This window comes from Mus pahari, chromosome 18 (assembly GCF_900095145.1).
Source record: "Mus pahari chromosome 18, PAHARI_EIJ_v1.1, whole genome shotgun sequence".
Classification (NCBI taxonomy): domain Eukaryota; kingdom Metazoa; phylum Chordata; class Mammalia; order Rodentia; family Muridae; genus Mus; species Mus pahari.
The window spans coordinates 8,290,635-8,314,174 of record NC_034607.1 but is presented as its reverse complement, the minus strand read 5'-3'; the positions used below and the strand labels follow the sequence as shown (position 1 = coordinate 8,314,174).

At 36.2% G+C, this 23,540-nt stretch overlaps 1 protein-coding gene across 2 annotated transcripts in view; it reads left to right on the top strand.

Annotated features, from left to right (window-relative positions):
• Window positions 1-23,540, top strand: part of LOC110335959 (cysteine-rich secretory protein 1) — a 70,512-nt gene that overhangs the window by 7,915 nt on the left and 39,057 nt on the right. Inside the window, exons 5-8 of one of the 2 annotated variants that reach the window (XM_021218406.1) lie at window positions 1,423-1,568; window positions 4,928-5,022; window positions 7,845-7,933; window positions 14,331-14,444. In XM_021218406.1, coding sequence (XP_021074065.1) covers window positions 1,423-1,568; window positions 4,928-5,022; window positions 7,845-7,933; window positions 14,331-14,444 — 444 coding nt within the window. Of the gene's footprint in view, window positions 1-1,422; window positions 1,569-4,927; window positions 5,023-7,844; window positions 7,934-14,330; window positions 14,459-23,540 lie in introns of those variants that run through there. The other variant, XM_021218405.1, reaches the window with a different exon arrangement.

Below are 23,540 nucleotides of genomic sequence, written 5' to 3'. Positions count from 1 at the left end.
GAAGGATGACCATTTGTGGATACTTCATTCCTCCTTAGAATAAGGAACATAACTCTCATGAAAGGTTATAGGTACAGAGACAAAATTTAGAGCTAAGATGAAAGGATGGACTATCCAGAGAGTACCCCATTCGGGAGTCCATCCCATCATCAGCCACCAAACCTAGATACTAATGCTCATGCCAGCAAGATACTGCTGAAGGGACCCTGATATTGCGGCCTCTTGTGAGGCTATGCCAGTGCCTGGTAAACACCGAAATGGATGCTCACAGCCAGCTACTGGATGGAACACAGGGTCCCCAATGGAGGAACTAGAGAAAGTACCCAAATACCTGAAGGGGGCTGCAACCCTGTAGGTGGAACAACAAGAGGAACTAACCAGTACCCCCGGGGTTTGTGTTTCTAGCTGCATATGTAGCAGAAGATGACCTAATCGGCCATCAGTGGGAATAGAGGCTCCTTGGTCTTCCAAACTCTATATGACCTAGCACAAGGCAAGGCCTGGGCCAAGTAGTGGGAGTGGGTGGGTAGGGGAACAGAGGTGGGGGGAGGGGTATGGGAAACTTTCGGGATAGCATTTGAAATGTAAATAAAAAAAATAATAATAATAAAAAAAATGGTTATCTCTGGATGAATTTGAAAATCATTTAATTATCTATTATTAAGGTTGTACTTCTTAGCTATTACTATTTTAAACACATAATGTTTAAAAAGCTTATTTTAAATGCTTTAACATTCAGTGAAATTATAAAGTAATTTTGAATTTGCAGAGATTGAGAAAATTCTAATCTATTTATTGGGTGCTAAAAGTTGGTTTTTCTCCATTCTTGGAAGAATATTTAGCTCATGAAATTTTAATTTTATACTTAAGGCATGGCCTATAAACTTTAAAAGTATTGTTCCTTCTATTTTGTTTGATTTGTACTTGTAAGTAATGACTATAAAGAAGGCTTATACAAAATAATCATGCTAAATATGTAACATTTCACATAAAAAATCTCTAGTTAGAACAGTAAAGAAATTAAATAAGTTAATATTTGTCATTTCTAAGACTTCAAATCAATATTTGTTACATATGAGACAAACATACAAAATACACCCTCCCTCACACATATTCACACCGGTATGGAGAATTTAATGTGTCAATGAATCAATTTAAGGAGAGAAGCTACTTAGAGAAAAGACTTCTGAATCTATTCAGTTTATATGCTGTTCAGCCAATAAATTGAATGCCTGTGGCTACTGTTCAAATGAATGATCAAGTCTGAAGTATGCCTCTTATGAAATATTCAAAAGTAACTGTGAGCAATTTTTTTAAAGAGCAGGAATTCTGCTTTCTTTAGCCCCTAACCCTCCTCCCCCATTCTTTTTTTTTTTTTTTTTCTCCTGCTGCCTTAATGAGTGGTCTATTTCTTTCCCATAGATTTAAAATGTGGTGAGAATTTGTTCATGTCATCTTACCTTGCAACATGGTCTTCTGCAATTCAAGTATGGTATGATGAATACAAAGATCTTACCTTTAGTGTTGGCCCAAAGCAACCTGGTAGTATGGTCGGACATTATACTCAGGTAAGAAAAAATATTTTCTCTATAAATGAGAGGCAAGAAAATTATTTGAATTACATGACCAGGGCTGCACATCAGCTTTTTTTGGCTCCTGAAGGAGAATGAGAACAATTTTCCCAAAGTTTTCTTTCCACAACCCCTGACAGCTGATTTCCAGACAAATGAGGTGACTGCATTAGCAAGACTTATACAACTGTGCCTCAATTCAGGCCACTGTCAAATAGAGCTTACCAAAGATAAGAGAGAAAGTAAAGTGCTAAGGGGATTCTCAATGGCTGATTGGAGAGAAGATTCAAATATGGTATAGGCAGATGTCTAAGTCAAGGGTTTGTTTGTTTGTTTGGTTGGTTTTTTCTCCGATAAAACAACGTAAGAAAAAGCAAAGTGGGGAAGAAAGTGTTTATTTGGTTTATACTTCCAGGTTGCTGTTCATCACCAAAGGAAGTGAGGACAGGAATTTAGACAGTGCAGGAACCTGGAAGCAGGAGCTGATACAGATGCTATGGCGGGTGTTACTTGTATGCTTCCTGTGCCTTGCTCAGCCCACCTTCTTACAGAATCTAAGACCACCAGCCAGGGATGGCCCAACAACCATGGGCCGGGAAATCCTTCATTGATCAGTAACTATGACTTTCATCTAGATCTTAGGGAGGCATTTCTCACCTGAGGCTTCTTCTTCCCTGATGACTTCAATTTTGTCAAGTTGCTACAGAAAAGAACCAGTATAACTGTGCACTTGTCAAGTTGACACACAAGCATGCACATTACTTTTAAGCCACACACATTTTTTTTTCTGAGACAGGGTTTTTCTGTATAGCCCTGGCTGTTCTGGAACCCACTTTGTAGACCAGGCTGGCCTCGAACTCACTAATCTGCCTGCTTCTGCCTCCGGAGTGCTGGGAAACTGTTTTTTTTTTTTTTTTTTTTTTTTTTTTTTTTCTTAGTTACCCCCAAGATCTCACATTTAAATACAAATAACTTAAAAAGTCCAAAAGCATTAAAACTCCAGTCTCCTTAAAAATTCAAAATCTCTTCTAAAAGTTTAAAATTTTTCAGTAGTCCATTCTGGTAAAAGTTCTAAATTAAATGTAATGTATTTTTCAAGAGGGAAGAAGCACAATCACGGTCTGAAACAAGTAACTGCTAAACCCCAACTGTTTAAGTAACTCAATGCCCAGTGCCTGGGATGCACACAAGATCTTCTGGGCTATTACAAATGGCTTGGATCGTCTCTCCATCTCTGTCCCCTGTGACATATGCAGCTTGTCTTCTAGGCTCCTGCTGGCTCCATTTCACTGATGCTGCTCTTATTGGTGGTGGTGGCATGGTATTTTAATTTCCAAAATGCTGAGGTCTTCTGCTCCAACTGGGCTGTACTTTCAGGAATAGCCTTTCATAGACTCTCTTTCTGGTACCAATCTCAAATTCATTGCATGACCCCTTCAGTCCTGGGCCTTCAACTGCCACTGAGGTTTCACCTTCATCAACGGCCTCTCCTGGCCTCTATGAATGCCAAAATCCAGCTATTCTCCATGAATCTTCCATGTCTTCAAAAGTTACAACTTTGGCCCTCAGAGCTCCTAATATACAATGACTTTTCTAGCTCAAAGTTCCAAAGTCCTTCCAAAATCCTCCCTATAATATGGTCAGGGATGTCACAACAATACCCCACTATGGTTTTACCAAAATCTGAAATATATTCAGGGTTCACTAGAGTCACATAACTTATGGAATGAATCTCTCTCTCTCTCTCTCTCTCTCTCTCTCTCTCTCTCTCTCTGTCTCCCCTCTCTGTCTCTGTGTCTCTTTCTCTGTCTCTCTGTCTCTCTCTTTCACATTGATATTTGACATCCTAAAAGGATGTACCTCAAGGGATACTGCTACCTATTCTAAATTTACAATGCATTTAGGATTGTGTGAGGGATAGCTATATCATATTACACATTATTATGAACTGATTATTGTTTATGCATTTGTGGTTCTACAAAGGATAGTCATATCTGATCAGGCATTATTATCACCTAGTTATTGTTTACATTTGGACCTGAAATATGATTTGTGTCAAAATGCCAAGGGGTAGATTTTGATCGGTTGCCAACATGACCATATCTAGAATGAACTATAACCAAAAATGAACACATACGTATTTTTCTGGATCTGAAGGCAAAAAGACAATCTGTATTTTATTGGGATCTTGAGTCTGGAAGACACAAGCTTTTGATGAAGATACTGAGGTGGGATAACACAAACTTTTGTTCTGTATCAACATATGTCTTTAATCCAGATCTTGATGCACACCTTTAATCTGGGCCATATCTTCTGCTGGAGGCCTATATAAGGCCTCTTCACCTGCTTATATTTTCTTGTCTAGCATGTTCACTGGAGTCTACTTCTTTAGGATTCTGGGTTATACAGAAGACCAGTTGAAAGATGCATCAATGTAGGATTGAGCAACTACCAGATTTTTGGACTTGCCATTCACAGCTGGTTATTGCTTGGTTAGTTGGATTGCAGTCTGTAAGTCATTACAATATACATACACATTCAATTCATAAGTTTTGTGACTCTAGTGAGCAAGCAACTCCAATTCCTTGATCTGATCAGATCCTACAGGCTGAGTTACTTGAGCTAAAACTTTGTTTCAGGAGGGAACCAGGAAATTCAAGATTAGATCTCTACACAGAAGCACTCACCACATACAACTTTCAGGAAATATAAATGATTACTGAGTGGTAGCCTTCATCCAGGCTTGACCAGAAAGGTTTGCAAGTCAGTTATGATCCCTGTCCAACTAGGATGGGAGATACTCATGGTCATGTGTTAGCATCCAACTGAACACCTCTTCTGTGATTCTGGGAGGAATTCATGGACACTTTGATGGCTGACTAGGAATTGACATGATATCCAGGTTACTCTCTTGTAGTTTATTGTCACATGCCTAGAAAGTAGGAAGCAGAGAAATTCTACATCTCACCAGGGTCTTCCTGGTATCCATGGTTTTCTGATGTCTTTCATTTTGACATGAAGATCATTGGCCTCAGCCCAGCCTTTTGCTTTCTCATCATCTTGGAAACTGTTAAAATGCACTAGAAGAACACCAGAGTTTCTGAGATGAGGTTGGAACAGTTGCCAGCCTCCCTAAACTCCCGTATGTGCTTTCTGAAAGGTTTACTGGAGTAGCTGATCAAAATAGGCGCTGAGGGCTCTTTTAACATGTGTAGTCTGATTCAATAGTTTAACTAAGTCCAGAAGGCATAGAGAAACAAAGTATACCAAAGCTGTTTTAAGTTTACAATATCTATTTGTTTTTCTGCATCATTTTTTCTCTGACACATGCTCCATATTCATTCCTGGGTGTGCAGGTTGTTTGGAATTCAACTTTCCAAGTTGCATGTGGAGTTGCTGAATGCCCTGAAAATCCACTGAGATTCTTTTATGTTTGTCACTATTGTCCTGGGTAAGTATGCAATTTAGAGTTCACTTTCAACAACATCAAATGCAATTTAACACTTTTAATTGTCATAGTGTAAAAAATGATTAAAGATATACATTATACTTGGAAAGGGAAATTCAAACTTTTAATTACTTCCCTAGTTGAAGCTTACTATGCAAAATTCATGAAATGGCTAACTCACCAGTTCTATAAATCTCACTCAGAAAGTTTCACCCTATGCTTAAAAATTATTTCTCTTCTCCTTTCAGTTGGAGTTTTCTGGACTCATGGTAACCAAAAAACACAGGGATTGTTACAGTCAAATTTTCAGTTATGGCTAAGTTTAGAGTTTACAAAGGAATCTGTTGATACTAGGAAAAGGGTGATCATTAGTGAATAACACAGGATAGTGATTGTAGAGTTTCCACTAAACTAGTCCTACTTCTGATTATATAGGCTCTTATCTTTTCTTATAGTTATTTATCTTTTGAGAATTTCATAAAAGAGTACTAAATTTGCATAATTTTCACCCTTCCCTCTCTCACAAACTTACAAGCCCACATTCCCTCTCAAATTCATTATGCCATCTCTAAATGATATTGTTGGAGATGAGACCCTTTTGCTGAAGCTCTCACACACCTCAGAAACAGGAGATAGAGGAAGTGAACTGGAACTGACTCGGAAGGCTCCTTCCTGGAGACCATCTCTCATAGTATTAGAATATGCTATGAAAGATGCCAAGGGAGAAAATAATCAACAAATTTATCTTTCTGTAAAGTCATAACAATGACCAGTTCAGTTGCTGTTTTTTTCAAGGCCTTATTTTTATGGATCTATTTATGCATGTGCACATATCCACAAGGACCAGAAAAGAGCATTAAATCCCCTGGACCTGGAGTTAAAAGTGGTTATGACCTATTTTACAAGGGTGTTGGGAATCAAATTAGAATCCTCTGCGAGAACAGCAAATTTTCTTAACCACTGGACTATCTTTCCAACCTCTTGTTGCTACCTTATACCTATAATAACATAATAAATCAGACATCAAAGTCATTTTAAGAAGTCTTTAAAATTTTTTAAATAGTTAAGAAAGATAAAATCTTAACTCTTTGCTTCTCAGAATTTCCTAAAAATTCTAAAAAAAAAAAGCCCCATTGATTCAGATCTTGATTTTAAAATTAAAAACTTACTAATGAAACAGAAACAAACCATTTGAACTCTTCAAAAAATTCCAGTGATTAGGGTGAATGAATATTCATAAACTGCCAACTTTTTTCATTTAAAAATATTGTAATTACATTTGCATGTCTCTCTCTGTCCGTGTGTGGTTTGTGCACATTGGTGTAGATGCCTGTGGGGGCCAGAGGCATAAGATTGCCTGGAAATGGCATCACAGACAATTGTAACCTACCTGAAATGGGTACTGGGAATCAAACTCCAAGTATTGTCCAAAGAAACAGGCACTCTTAACTGCTGAGACATCTCTCGAGTTTTATTTGTATCTTTTCATATAGGAAACCTATACAAAAAAGGGTGAGAGTCTTTCTAAATCAATTTTTTAAATGATTCAGTTGTATACTGTAGTTAACACAGATGGTGTAGCATGTCAGTTCAAGAGAAAGATTATGAAAGAATTTTCAAGCATGTTTCTGTTATTAAGTATAATACAAAGAAAGAAGGTTCAGGAATCCATCCAGCCGTCAGGTCAAATAAGAAGCATCCTCAACCTAGGAGAGTCAGATATGAATAAAGAGAAACAAGAGACACAGGTTGTACAATACTTTGTCTTTTCTATTAGATTGCTCATAGACTCTGTATGCTGTGTTCTGCATATAGAGTAGTGGTTATGCTAAAAAGACCTTGGACTGCACACACACACACACACACACACACACACACACACACACTCACATTGGTGCAATGAAGACTCTGAATTTTCCTATGACAATCAGTAAAGTGATAGACCTAATTAGGCACAATCTAGCCACAATCAGAGTACTGCTACGTTTAGATGATTTTTTATAAAATCTCTTACTTTAATATCTTCATTTTTGATAACCATAAAGTCTCATATCTTCTTGTTACACTTAGACACTTTCAAACCTTCATGAACATGGGGTCTTTCACAATTACTCATTTAAGTTCTTGAAACTCAACCTGTCACTTCCCTGTTCTATATTACAGGATTTACAGCTTTTTCCTGTACCTACCTAATTTATGAAAGTAGCTTTTCCACACAACCTATATTACACTGTCTTAGGAATTTTTCAGGTTTATTAAATAATGAAGAGTGTATTTTAACATCTCTAGACTTTTAGACTCTATTTCACTTTCTCAGGTTCTAAGATAATGGTTGATGAAAAAGGTGTGCATGGATTAATTATTTCCTTACATCTATGTCAGAATTCTCTTAGGAAATGTTAGGTTTTTGTTATGGTATTCCACTGAAGGTTTGTAACAGTATTCCATATATATATATATATATATATATATATATATGATTATATGTCTAAATCTATGAATCTATCTATCCATCCATCCATCCACCCATCCATCCATCATCCAACGATCGATCATTCTATCTATCTATCTATCTATCTATCTATCTATCTATCTATCTATCTATCTATCTATCTATCTATCTATCTATCGACATATATGATTATATGTCTAAATTTACGAATGTATATATCTATATATCATCTATCTATCTATCTATCTATCTATCTATCTATCTATCTATCTATCTGTCTGTCTATCTATCTATAATTTGGTGATATATGCAAACATTAGTGTGTAAAGAGAAAAATTAAAATCATCTGATGATTTTCCATATTGAATTTCAGTGGCAATTATCTAGGAAGGATATACACACCTTACACAGCAGGAGAACCGTGTGCCAGTTGTCCTGATTACTGTGAAGATGGGCTGTGCAGTAAGTTTATTAACATACTAATATAAGAACATAGAATGACAATCTGTTTTAAGATTTAATACTTGCAAGAGACAAAAATGTACTTAACATCATTTAAATTTTTTCAATTAATTCAACTATTCCCTTTTTATCTCAATCACAGTTCCCTCCTCCTCCCTTACACCATCCCTCCTCCACCCCTCCCCTTCACCTCTGAGAAGTAGGAGGTGACCCCCTGGGTAAAAGCCTACTGTGGCAGCTTAAGTCACTAAATCACAGTAGGACTAGGCACATCATCTCCCACTGAGGCCAAACAAGGGGAACAAGATCAACAAGGAGATAAAGAGTAAGCATAAGCCCCCCTCCAGTTGTTTTGAAACCCTACAAAGATCAAGTTTCACATCTCCTACATATGTTAACATCATTTTTTTTTGAATGACAGATTTTCTTTTATTTAAGATGTGTACTTTGACATTGAAAAAAAGGAATATTTCATTTAGTTTAAAGAAACATTTAAAAATCAGTGAACACTTGTAACTATATTGGAATTTTTGCTACTGGAGTCTACAAAAATATTTCTGAGGATGTAATTTAATACAATTTAAAGTGAAGTTTCTTATTCTCAAAGTTGGCATTTTAAAAAGAGGAAGCAGTACAAATTTATGGAGTTGAAATAATAAAACCTGAGTTAGCCCAGAGAAAGGAAACAGATATTAAAATTTTTTGTGCACCAAGGAGCTTAGCACAATAAATTTTTAGGCTACTCCAGAGCATCAATGAAATTTTTTATTAAATGCCATTTTCATTTACTCGTGAATGTATTTGTGTCTTTCTAAAAAGTCCAGGCATACACATGTGTGTCATGGCACATATGTGTGATTATGTGTTGAAGTTAGAGGACCATTTATATGACAGCAAATCACCAGGCTTAGTGTCAAGTACTTTACCCTGAGCCATCTCCCTGGCCCAGGATGTGATTTGAATCCAACCATTTAATCAATCAATACATGCTTTTGTTTAAACAACTTTTCTGTGTTGTTTCAGAGTCTAAATAAAATCTATGCATATTATTAGTTCATTACAAACTATAGTATTTCATCACAAAAATGGAGTAAAATTGATGACATAGTATTCCACTTTTAGTCTTATTATGTAAATACATAGAAAACATAAATGTAATCTCACCATGTTGGTGGCAGAGGAAGAAGAATCAGGAGTTCAAACCAGGGTTGGAATGTGGATCAAACTCCAGGTCAGCTCAGGCTACATAAAAAAACTGAAACAGCAATAAAATGTTTATAAAAATTGAATATGATACCAAAATTAGGATGTTACATTCTAGTGGAAACTTGCTAGAACTTTTGTGCATTTCTGAACGAATTTGGGAATTCTTCATGATTGATTTGTATAGATAATATTTTCTATATAATAATGATATCAATAATATAAACTAAAGAAGAGAGAGCCAAACATTCACAACTTTGCTTGGTGCTTATAAAACAGCCCATCCTATTAGTAACAGGCAATTGAAGAACTTTAAACAAGAATAGAAAAGTAAAAATTCTTATTTTTTATTAGGTATTGTCTTCATTTACATTTCAAATGCTATCCCAAAAGTTCCCTATACCCTCCCCCTGCCCTGTTCCCCTCACTCTTACTTCTTGGCACTGGTGTTCCCCTGTACTGGGGCATATAAAATTTGCTAGACCAAGGGGCGTCTCTTCCCAAAGATGGCTAAATAGGCCATCTTCTGCTAGATATGCAGCTAGAGACACGAGCTCTGGGGGTACTGATTAGTTCATATTGTTGTTCCACCTATAGGGTTGCAGACCCCTTGGGTACTTTCTCTAGCTCCTCCATTGGGGGCCCTGTGTTCCATCCTATAGATGACTGTGAACATCCACTTCTGTATTTGCCAGGCACTGGCAAATCCTCACAGGAGAAAGCTATATCAGGGTCCTTTCATCAAAAGCTTGCTGGCATATGCAATAGAGTCTGATTTTGGTGGCTGATTATGGGATGGAGCCTGGAGTGGGGCAGTCTCTTGATGGTCATCCTTTCATTTTAGCTCCAAACTTTGTCTCTTCAACTCCTTCCATGGATATTTTATTGCTTATTCTAGGGAGGAATAAAGTATTCATGTGTTTGTCTTCCTTCTTGATTTTCTTGCGTTTTGGAAATTGTATCTTGGGTATTCTAGGTTTCTGGGCTAATATCCACTTATCAGTTAGTACATATCAAGTGAGTTTTTTTGTGACTGAGTTACGTCACTCAGGATGATATCCTCCAGATACATCTATTTGCCCAAGAATTCCATAAATTCATTGTCTTTAATAGCTGAGTAGTACTCCATTGTGTAAATGTACCACAGTCTCTGTATCCATTCCTCTATTGAGGGACATCTGGATTCTTTCAAGCTTCTGGCTATTATAAATAGGGCTGCTATGAACATAGTGGAGCTTGTGTCCATATTACCAGTTGGAACATCTTCTGGGTATATGCCCAGGAGAGGTATTGCTGGATATACTGGTAGTTTTATGTCCAGTTTTCTGAGGAACTGCCAGACTGTTTTCCAGAGTGGTTGTACAAGCTTGCAATCCCACCAGCAATGGAGGAGGGTTCCTCCTTCACCACATCCTCACCAGCATCTGCTGTCACCTGAATTTTTGATCCTAGCCATTCTTACTGGAGTGAGGTGGAATCTCAAGGTTGGTTTGATTTGCATTTCTCTGATGATTAAGGATGTTGAACATTTTTCCAGGTGATTCTCAGCCATTTGTTATTCCTCAGTTGAGAATTCTTTGTTTAGCTCTGTACCCTATTTCTTAATGGGGTTATTTCAATTTCTGGAGTTCAGCTTCTTGAGCTCTTTGTATATATTGGATATTATTCCCCTAACAGATTTAGAATTGGTAAAAATTCTTTCCCAATATGTTGGTGGAATTTTTGTCTTATTGACAATATCTTTTGCCCCACAGAATCTTTACGATTTTATGAGGTCCCATTAGTCGATTCTTGATCTTATAGCACAGGCCATTGCTGTTCTGTTTAGGAATATTTCCCCTATGCCTATATCTTCGAAGCTTATCCCCACTTTCTCCTCTATAAATTTCAGTGTCTCTGGTTTTATGTGGAGTTCTTTGATCCACTTAGACTTGAGCTTTGTACAAGGAGATAAGAATAGATCAATTCTCATTCTTCTACAGGATAACTGCCAGTTGTGCCAGCACCATTTGTTGAAAAAGCTGTCTTTTTTTTCACTGGATGGTTGTAGTTCTCTTGTCAAAGATCTAGTAACCATAGGTGTGTGGGTTCATTTTTGGGTCTTCTATTCCTTTCCATTGATCTACCTTTTTGTCACTGTACCAATACCATGCAGGTTGTTTTTTTTGTTTGTTTGTTTGTTTGTTTTTGTTGTTGTTGTTTTGTTGTTTTTTTTAATCACAACTGCTGTATAGTACAGCTTGATGTCAGGCATGATGAATCCCTAGAGGTTCTTTTATTGTTGAGAACAGTTTTTGTTCATGGGGAACTCTTTCTTTATGTATAGGAAGTTTTCTTCTATAATTTTGTTGAAGATATTTGCTGGCCCTTTAAGTTAAAAATCTTCATTCTCATCTACTCCTATTATTCGTAGGTTTGGTCTTCTCATTGTGTCCTGGATGTCCTGGATGTTTTGAGTTAGGATCTCTTGCATTTTGCATTTTATTTGATTGTTGTTTCCATGTTCACTATGGAATCTTCTGCACCTGAGATTCTCTCTTCCATCTCTTGTATTCTGTTGCTACTGCTCACATCTATGGTTCCTGATTTCTTTCCTAGGGTTTCTATCTCCAGAGTTGTCTCCCTTTGGATTTTCTTCATTGTTTCTTCCATTTTTAGTTCTTGGATGTTTCTGTTTAATTCCATCCCCTGTTTGGTTGTGTTTTCCTGTAATTCTTTATAGTATTTTTGAGTTTCTTCTACTTGATTAGCAGTGTTTGACTGTAGTTCTTTAAGGACTTCTACCTGTTTAGCAGCATTCTCCTGTAATTTCTTGAGGGATTTTTGTGTTTCCTCTTTTAGGGCTTCTACCTGTTTAGCAGTGTTCTCCTGTAATTCCTTGAGGGGTTTTTCTTTTTGCTTCTTCTTTATGTGCTTCTACCTGTTTAGCAGTGTTCTACTGTAGTTAAGTGAGTTATTAATGCCCTTCTTAAAATCTTCTACCATCATCATGAGATATGATTTTAAATCTGCATCTTGCTTTTCGGGTGTGTTGAGGTATCCAGGACTCACTGTGGTAGGTGTACTGGGTTCTGATGATACCCAGTGTTCTTGGTTTCTGTTAGTAAGATTATTACAGTTGCTCTTTTGCCATCAGGAAATCTCTGGTGTTAATATTCAAGCTGTCTCTGGATGGAGCTTGATCTTCCTATGATTCTGTTAGGCTCTTTCAGCACTCCTGGGAGTCCAGCTCTCTCCTGAGTTCCAATGGTCAGAGCTCTCTCTGCAGGCAGGGCGGGTGTCCAGCAGTTTGGAGCTCTGATCCACTTCCTGAGTCCTGGGGTCAGAGTCCTCCCTATAGGCCAACTCTCCTCTGGCAAGGAAGGTGCCCAGGGGTCTGGGTCTCAGTTCTGTCTCTTGGCTGAGGATGAAGGACTGATGGCACCCTGACATAGAAGCTCTTTTTCTTCTATTGCCCAAGTGCTCTCAGGTGATCAGGAGGTCCTGGGTTCGCTAGGGGTCCTGTGGTGTAGAGAGTCCTCTGGTGCCCTAGATGCCCTTGGCTGGGTTCAATTAGAAAATGGCAGGGCTGGTCCCGACCTGAATGGATCCCAACCTCTGGCCAGGCAGGGTTCCTCCATTCCTGTTCCTGTTGGCATAAAACCCTCCGGGATACTTTGGAGCTGATTTTGAGTTCCACTCACCTGTGATCCAGAGGTGATCCTGAGGTCCTGCTGCTTGGAGAGCACTCTGGAGGTCTTAGATGTCTCCACTGGGCTCACAAGGAAGATGGTAGGGATGGCCCTGACCGGAATGTATCCCCCAAATCCGTATTTTTTATTTTAGCCATTTATAAATTTACTTATCTGTGATTTAGGTTGTTGTTAGTTTTGAAATAGGTTCTCACTACATAACCAAAGCTCACCTAGAAATCAATGCTCCTGGTCTTCTTATACCTATCTCCCAAGTGTGGAAATTTTGTTTTATAAAGAGCTCTTAGAAAAAAGCATAATGAAAGAGTTAACTATGAGGTATAGATTAAGAATCATATAGTCATCTTTACATTATTATTGCAAAAGTTATGAAAATAGATTGCGGAGAGAGAAAGGATGTAGAATAATAATACATATTTGTTAATTGTACTTATTCAGTGTTGATGAATATATCATCTATGTGGGAATGGAAAGAGGATAGGGCATGTGCCTGTAGTAATATTTCTAGGGGTATTAATTTAGCAGTAATGTGATTGTATGAGCTTGGTTTTGGTATGAGTAAAACAATGAGACATTGTTTCCATAAATAGTGCAGATGATAAATAAGATCTTATTTTGAATTCTTTGGTAATTGGGAATTTCCAATTCTCTGAATGGAAATTTGTGAGCTCTGGATATATATATATATATATATATATATATATATATATATATATATATATATATAAAAGACATGACAAAGATTATAGGGTAATGAATTTAGAAGAATAAGTTTTCTTGAGTTTGTAGCCATTGGTGAATATCTGCATATAAGTGTCTAATAATCAGAACAACTGTCTCTACTACATAACTTTCCAAATCTGTATTCATAAGATTCCCTCCTCTGACATGAGCAAGAGAACATCTTACAATGAAGTTAACATCTATAGCATGTGACTTGAAGGGCCAGCCTCAGTGGGTTTGCCTACCCCTCCCTGCTCACACTAAAGCTAGCCCTATGTGCTGTCTCCTGGATCCTAGGCTAGCTTGCTAATCTAACCAAACCAGTTTAACCCAAAATGCTTGAAGCTACTGCTCACATTTTTCAGTCCATCCACCGCCTCCAAGGCTGGCCTGCAGAAAGCCAGCTGCTACTCGCTCAGCTCCCCTTAGCCCGTGAAATAAAAACACTAAAGACTGATATTATATTAGCCAGATTTATAACAGTAAATCTCCAACCCAAAAACACCCATGCAAAGAACACACAACTAGTTTATATAAATCCAAGCAGCATGCCTATATTGGACAAATATATCCTACACTCTTATATTACTCAGCTATAAAATCCCTTTTCTACTTGCACTTCCTCCAGGCCACATAGATCAATCAATTACACAAAGCTGCAGTTTAAAAGATATCCATTCATTTGCTCAATCCTCTGTTCCAATTCGTATAAGTATTATTTTGTTGCCATTAACAGAGGAAAATAATGAAGTAATGAATATTTTTGTTCCTTATTTCAGCCAATAGTTGTGGACATGAAGATAATTATTCTAACTGTGAAGATCTGAAGAAGACGCTACCCTGTGAACATCCACTTCTTAAAGAAGGTTGCAAAGCTACATGCCTCTGTGAAGGCAAAATTCACTAAATTTCGTGTACACACAGTCAGGGCCATGTAGAGAAAGATCATACCCCCCAGTCAGGCTTATCACATCCCACCAAGAAAGTATATATTTAGTACATTGAAATAATTCCAGATGGTAAAGATTCTCTTTCTTCTTCTATTTCTTCCTATTTTGCAGAAATCATTTTCCCCCCAAATATTTTAAAATAACAAAATTGATAACTTTGGACCTTGACAAATGAAATCTGTGACACATTCATGAAGTCAAATCTACCCCATGATTTACTCATATGAATAACATTTCCAGAGCACAATGAAGTAAGGGAATAGAAAACATATAGTTCCTCTGTGATGGTCAGTCATCTTTTCTAGCTCTGTCTAGTTAGCTCTCTCTGGAGAAAATTCACATTTTAATTATTTCTCACTGTTCATTATTCTTCACATTCATCATAATCAGTGGTTTAAATTCTAAACTACTATTTCCGTTTTAGTGGTTGGTTTGTTTGTTTTTTAAAAAATGATATAAAATGTACCTTAATGAGCAGAATTAGCTTTTCAGGGGACAATGACCTTTGTTGCTTTAGGAAAAAAATAAATCTTAATCTTGGCATATTAATCCTCTCTTAGTATTCATTTAAACTGGTTATTTGGGGTTTGTTTACTCCAATATGACATTTTAATCTTTATCTTTAAGGTAATTATTTATTTACATTAAAGTTGTCAGCCTTCAGAAGTGTTTATTCTAATCAAAGTATATCTCAATTAATAATCATTAGTGAATCCAGTTTGCCAAGTACTCCTGACCTTATTCTACCGTGCTATATCCAATGTATATCCCTATGCCAGGTCTATACATCCTCTATACAGTCTGGAGAGCACTGTAGAGCTTAGCTCATTCATAATGTCTCAATATTCAGATACCGTTATCCTAGTTGGACATCACATGGACTGGGCTATTTCTGAAGTACCATAGAATATAACATCAGGCACAAAAACGAATAGAAGTAATCTATATTCCATGGTCTCAATACAAAAACAAAATCTGTGCAGCCTAAGTACCAACACCCTATCCCCCCAAGATCCACTAGTCTTACAGAAAAATTTCCCAAAGAGAATTTCTTCAGATTACAAATAAAAATAAAAAAGGATTTTGAGAATATTAAAGAAGACATAAACAAACATCACAAAACCAACTAACCCAACAAACAAGCAAACAAAACAGCGAATATACTGACAAATGAAATGATGAAGATAATTCAGGATTTAAAAACTATATTCAGTAAGAGAAAGAAACTTCACCTGAATTTATCATGGGATTAAGAAACTAACAAAAGCTCAGGAAGAGGAAGGTAGAATGGATTAGGTAGATGATAGAATGTCAGGATTTAGAGAAAAAAACCCCTGAACAATTAGGTCCTTCAAGCAAAGAATATGGGAAATTAAACACACACACACACACACACACACACACACACACACACACACACACACACATAGAGGAAAGAAGTATGCAAAAAATTTTTGTACTATATAAACACCAAATCTTGGTATTATAGGCACTGATGACAGAGAAAAATCCCAAATCAATGGCATAGAGTATAATTTCAACAAGATCACAGATTCTAAATTAAGGACAGACATATTCATACAGACACAGGAAACACATATAGCTCCAAGTAGATAAAACCAGAAGAGAGTTACTCACTAAATAGTATATTTAAAACACTAAATATTTAGAACATAGAGAGAATCCTGAAAGCTGAAAAATAAAGACCATAGGTCAAATATAAAAGACAACTCATCAAATTATTGGGTGATTCCTCAATAGAAACCTTAAAATCGAGAGGAGCCTGGAGAAACATATTTCATATTCTAAAAGACTATGAGTGTCATCCTAGATTCCTGTCCTCATCAAACATATCTCAATAGCTAAAGAGAAATAAAAATATTTCATGATAAAGCAAAAAGAATAAATGCCCACCAAATTAGACCTAGAGAGTGCTTGAAATAATACTTCAGACTGAGAAGATTAAGAAAAGAGTAGAGGTAATAAAAAGAGAATAAATGAAATTATAACCACTGAAAAACAAATTACAACTAAGAACACAAGCAATAGCAACAACAAACAACAGCAAGAAGAACACCACCAACACAACCAAAGGAAAAAGACAAACAATCAAAAACACCAAGGCAAAACAAAACAAAATGACTACCCTCCTCCCAAGAACATTGTGTCTATTTCATTCACAGCTCTGATAAGATAAAAATAATATGATTACAAGTTTTTCAAGCATTTACTGGCAAATATATACATATATTATATTCACTAGATGAACATGAAAGAGCTAGTAAAATTTGTTTCTAATATACATACAGTAAAACATTAGAACTCTTTTTCCTTTGCCTCTTTTCATTTTCGCTTCTTTTCTTTTTTCTTTCTTTCTTTCTTTTTTTTTCTTTTTTTTTTTTCTCGTTGTTGTTGCCCTGGCTTGTACAATCACAATATGATGGTTGATGGTTTTTGCTTTGACTTCAATTTTATTTTGTTAAATAATTAAGAAATTCAGAAATATTATCTTGTATATTGTTTATTTGTCTGTTTCAATCTAGTTTTTAATTTGTCCTTTTTTTGAAATTATAAATTTTCTGTTATTCCAACTTCCTTTATTTTGATATTATTTATATTACATGTGTTCTTTGATAATTTTCTATACTTAGATGATGCATTCTAATGACTTTCAAAGCCATTGCACTTGTCTATTTACTTTTTAACCCCTTCGGCACATTTACACCTTCTTCACAACCACCTTTCTTACATTTATACCTTTGTCTTTTATCACACACTCTTTTTAACTACGTAGTCTGTGTGATAGCAAGGTGGAACTGGCCTTTTAACTCTGTTGGTTTCATGCATAAGTCTTCTAATAAGTACTTTCCGTAGGATACACTAGCAAATAATAGTTTAGCAAAGTTGAGCAAAGGGTACTCTGACCCATCTTTGATACATGCCTGACCAGTGACCAGCTCATTCTTCCCTAGGCCCAACTGAAAGCAACATCAACTACTTTGGGTCACCATGCACAATGACTGTACATATTAGAAGACTTGGGTACCTAAACCACACAAAGAACCAACAAAGAAAGAGAACTTCAGACCAATTTTCCTTATGAATATTGATGCAAAAATACTCAATAAATTTCTCACAAACCAAATCCAAGAACACATCAAAACGATCATCCATCATGAACAAGTAGGCTTCAACCCATGGATACAGGGAAGTCCTATAGAAGGAACCTCAATATGAACTAGCCAGTACCCTCAGAGCTCCTTGGAACTATACCACCAAAGAAAGAAAACATATGGTGGAACTTGTGGCTCTAGCTATATATGTAGCAGATGATGCCCTATTCGGTCATCAATGGGAGAAGAGGCCCTTGGTCCTGTGAAGGCTCTATTCTCTAGTATAGGGTAATTCCAGGACCAGGAATGGGAGTGGGTGAGTTGGGGAGCAGGGGGAGAGAGGAGGGGAAATGGGATTTTCGGAGGGGAAACAAGGAAGGGGAAAGAAACATTTGAAATGTAAATAAAGAAGGGGAACGAAACATTTGAAATGTAAATAAAGAAAATATCTAATAAAACTTAAAAAAAAGAAAATACCTCAATGTAATCATATCCAGTTTAGCCCATTAAGGAAAGAGCATTTGAATAATATCTTTCTTATCGCATTTAGAAATTGACATAAAAAATGCCAAACAAACCATAATTCACTGCTTCTTTATGAAAGATAATTGTGAGTATATTAACATTGTCTGATTTTCTTATATTTATTTATAACAGCATAATAATACTAGTTATAAAATTACAAGTTATACTTTTGTACATATTAATTATTTAGTTTTCTTATGAGTTCAAGGAAAGTATTGAAAAATTGAAATTAACTACAAGATGGCAACATCGCTCACTGCGTGAGGTGGTTTTCCTGATGTTAATTAACTGAGTTTTTACTTTAGTTTGAGTATGATTGATCATTAATTTTCTATACACATAAAGCAGTATTATCCATATTAAAATATATATTTGTACAATATTAGAAAATGAAGGTGTATATGAAATTTTAAAAAGGCTCTGTCTTTACATTTGGGTGTTTTCTTATCATTGTAAAGAATATTCCAAATTGTGTAGTGGTCCAGGTATAAATCCTCAATCAAATATGAGCTCATGTTAAACTATGGATGCAGGAAATGGAAAGATATTGTAAAGATTGTAAGCTAAATGCTTAGAATTTGGAAAATTGGAAGAGCTTCTGTACTTTGATATAGGCAGAATATATTTTAATTTTGATATCCCATCCTCAGAGCCCACAAAGTCCACAGAAGTGGCCCTTTCGTCCCCATGAACTGGAAATATTTGTCTAGGAGTCCAAAAAGGCAAGGGTAAACTCATTTTTATTTATCTCTCTGTCCATGTTTCCTAAATTTCAGCCATCTTCTCAGTTGTTTTAGGAGATATTCTATTTGGTCCCTGCCATTCCTCCTTTATCACAAGTGAAAATTCAAATATTTAAAATAAATAGCTCTTCCATGGCACATTTAAGTGATAGGTAATTTCATTTGAATTTTCATTTGTTAATTTCCCAATATTTTATCATAACAATATTTTATCATTTCTTTCTTTCTTCTTTCTTCCTTCCTTCCTTCCTTCCTTCCTTTCTTTCTTTCTCTCTTTCTTTCTTTCTCTCTTTCTTTAACACTTATTCTTTTAAATTCACATTACATCCTAATATCAGACCCCACATCCTGGGAAGTTGGTGCATCCTCTCCCACTTAGGACAGACAATGCAGCCTAGTTAGGAGACAGAGATCTACAGGAAGGCAACAGGATAGGGGATACCACCCACTTCAGTTGTTGGGCAACTTATATGAAGACCAAGACGCACATCTGCTACATATTTGTGGGGGTCCAGGCCATGCTCCCTCTTTGGTTGATTGTTCAATATCTGGGGGCTTTCAAGAGGTCAGGTTAGCTGACTCTGTTGATCTTCTTGTGGAGTCCCTAACCTCTTAGGATCCTTCAATCTTTTCCCCAACTCTCCCACAAGAACCCTAGAGTTCCTTCTAATGTTTGGCTGTGGTTCCATGCATTGGCTGCTTGGTAGATCCTCTGAGAGGATAGTCATGCTAGACTCCTGTCTACAAGCAAAACAGAGTATGATTAATAGTGTCAGGTATTGGTTCTTGTTCATGTGAGGTGTCTGAATTTGGGTTAGTCATTGTTTGATTGTTCTCTCAGTCTCTGATCCATCTTTGTGCCTGCATACCTTGTAGGCAGGAAACATTTGGATCCAAGGTTTTGTAGGGGAGTTGCTGTCCTTATCTCTCCACTGAAAGTCTTAGCTATAGTAGGTGATCACTTAAGGCTCCAAATGTTCTACTGTTAAGTCTCATCTAGAGTCACCCCATGCACTCTCTGAGGCTTCCACATGTGCAGGTTACTCTTTTGCATCCTATAGATGCCTTACTACCTGCCCACAGCCTATTTTCATTCACTCTCCTCTGTTTTTTACTAAATCTGAGCACCCTTCCTCACCCTAGTCTCTACCCCATCCTCTCTGTCTCCTAGTTCCCTCTTTCCATACACCTTCATTATCTTTTTTATTTCCTTCTGAGAAAGGTTGAAGCATCCTTACTTGGGCCCTCTTTTTTTTTTTTTTTTTTTTTTTTTTTTTTTTGTTTCTTTGTTTATTTGGGTTGTAAAATGGTTTTCTTATACTTTATAACTAATATCTACTTATAAGTGACTACATACCATGTATGCCTTTTAGAGTCTCAGTTACCTCATTTTGGATGATANCTAGTCTCTACCCCATCCTCTCTGTCTCCTAGTTCCCTCTTTCCATACACCTTCATTATCTTTTTTATTTCCTTCTGAGAAAGTTATCTGGAATTCTTCTTTAAAGATCATTTTTTTTTTTTTTTTTTTTTTTTTTAATTTCGTTTCTTTGGGTCTGTGGGTTGTAGTATGGTTTTCTTATACTTTATAACTAATATCTACTTATAAGTGACTACATACCATGTATGCCTTTTAGAGTCTCAGTTACCTCATTTTGGATGATATTTTCTAGTTGTATCCACTTGCCTTTAAAATTCATGATGACTTTCTTTTTAATGTACTCTGGTGATTTCACTGACACTTCTCTCCATTCTGACTGGTCAAATAAAGGCTAGAACCAATCCTTTGGCAGAGGAAAGAAAGTAAAGGTTGGGCTTGAGATCCCAGAGATAGAGGAGAAGGAGGTAGAAGGAAGATGGGACATAATATATATGCCCAATTAACTACAATATTCTCATAGCTGCTTTCGGTGGAACAATCTACAGAAAAGGGGGAAAGCAAATGACAATTCTGAGTTCAGGTAATCAACTATATGGATTATTACCTCTTTCTGCCTGATAGCAAATCTTATTTTATGGGGCATAAGATTTGCCTGCTGTCGTAGGGACTGTACTTGGGGAAATAATTAGGCTGAGAGGATGCTTACCCAGTGCCACTGCATCTAGGGCAGTTGCAGCTGAATGGGATGGGGAAATTTAAAAACTGCTTTTGTTCACAGCCTAAAAAGGGGATGCTTCAAGTGAGTAAAGTGGGTTTAAAGAAAACAAAAACAAACCAAAAAAAAAAAAAAAAGACGTTAAAAAAATTCTTAGCTCAAGTAAATTCATGTTGTCCTTGGTTCCTGGAGAAAGGAACAGTAATTATACTAACTCAGAAAAAATGAAAAAGAAAAAGAAAGCAATTCAGATTACGTTTAACAGATCATTAAACTGTTCACAGACCAGAAAAGATTCTGGTAGACACTTTTTCTTTACGGGCTTTAATCAGGGATTCTTTAGAGCCTCACCATGAGTCTCACAAACTGAAACAATGAATTAGACAAGCTGAGGAGGAATTGGGGAAGTTAAAAAAGCAGGGTGCTGGAGAGCAACTATCAGTAGCTGCCACTGTTCTTCCTCTCCCTTCTCTGGCAGAATTCCCAGAAAAAGGAGATGAAGAGTTAGACCTTCAATATGAGAGAAAGGGCTTTAGAAAAGCAGTTGTCTCCTGTCTGGGATGCTTTAGCAAAAGAGAAGGAAAATGAATGTAAGCTAATTCAGAGCTCTCCTAGGGACAGGAGGAAGTAGGGAGATGTCCTGCTTACTCTCTGGCTCCTACTGGAGAAATGCTTAGTTCTGGTTCTGGTTCTCATAGGTAGGCTATCTTGGTCTCTTTGGGATATTTAGTTCTCTGTCTAGTGTTTGTCCTTGACATGTCAATCTGTCAGGGTCTGTCAATTTATGTCTGATTTTACTTTGTTGTTTGAATGATTGTTGTTCTTTGCTTCATGTTCAAAAGAAAAAAAAATGGTTAAAACTTAATCTGCTCGCTGTCCACTCCTTGATTTAGTTTTAAATTGTTTAGAAAAAAAGAAAAATGAAAAAAAGCTTCATTTTGTAGAATATAAACTGATAAGTTATCCTGCACCTGTAACTGGGTGTCAAGCACAGCTAGAGAAGCCCTGTTAGGGGTTGATTATCTGCATGAGCCACTGTTAAAGGACCCTGCAGCATCTTGGATTCTATGGTAAGGGAGTTGATGGTGTTTTTCCAGAAAAATCTCTATGACCTTGTTCATTGGGTTCTGCAAGTGACAAGATGCTCTTCTCTTGAAATTACAGCTAAAAGAATAAGAAAATATTGTCTGGTCTAAATATATAATATGTGTGTAGCCACTCATTTTTGTTTCTGACTGTTTTAAAATTATAAATATGTTTTAAATGTCTTAGTTGTAGAGTATTGGCTTATAAGTTATTGAGTGTGATTAAAAATTTGTAACATTGGTAACAGAAAGTTAATGTAAAATTGGTAATTTAGGGCTGGAGTCATTCTAAACAACAAGTGCAATGAGCCAACCAAGGAAAACAGGTTTCTAAAGATACTTTTAAATTGGGATAATATTTTATGTAATTTGTATCCTAGAAATGAGACTTATAAAAGATAGGATTTAAAACAATGTCTCTTTAATGAGGTATTAAAAGCTACACTGTCATGCCTTCATATACAAGTACTGGCAGCCAAACTTTGTAACATGAAAGTAATGCACTTGGTGTTGATTTTAGAATGAATGGATTGTTTACATTGTTAAAAATTGAGTATTACTTTCCAAAATTATTGCTATGCCTTACTATTGAAAGAGAAACTTAAAATATAGTTAAACTGCCAATGTTCCATTAGCTGTTGTTTATTATTTGATCACAAGCACAAGATTTTTAACTCACCAATATTTGCAATTAGGACAAAAAAGCAGGCAAGCAGAGATTATTGCAAAATTTATGAAAGATTAATGAAACTATGAACTTAAAGGGCCATTACAACTGGGTTTACCTACTGCAGTAGTCTTTCAAAAATATACATATAAAGTTCTTATAGAATTGAAAGATTTGAAAGATTCTTTCATACTATTCATTTTGATCTTGATGCTTATAAAAGGTGTGCATTTGGCGTGTCTACTTGTAATTTTAAAGAACCCATGAAGTGATATCTTTGGAAAGTTTTGCCTGAAGGGATGTCCAATAGCCCTACATTATTTTAAAAATTTGTTTCTGCTTCAATACAAGAGGTTAGGCCTTTTAATCCTTCACTGTATATTATTCATTATATGGATATTTTATTAGCTGAGCTTTCTGAAGACATTTTACTACAAGTCTTTGCTATTATACAACAAGCTTTAAAATCTTTGGGATTAGTTGTTACTCTGGAAAAGTTTCAAAGAGTATATCCTTTTCAATGTTTGGGATATCAATTATATTCTAAACAAATTGCTGCACAGAAAATTCAAATAAGAAAAGTTACTTTACTTACTTTAAATGATGTTCTTTTTTAAAAAAATTTATTTATTTATTTATTTATTTATTTATTTATTTATTTATTTATTATTTTCTTTATTTACATTGCAAATGCTATCCCAAAAGTTCCCTATACCCCCCACCCCTGACCCTGCTCCCCTACCCACCCACTCCCACTACTTGGCCCTGGCCTTCCCCTGTGCTGGGTCATATAAAGTTTACAAGACCAAG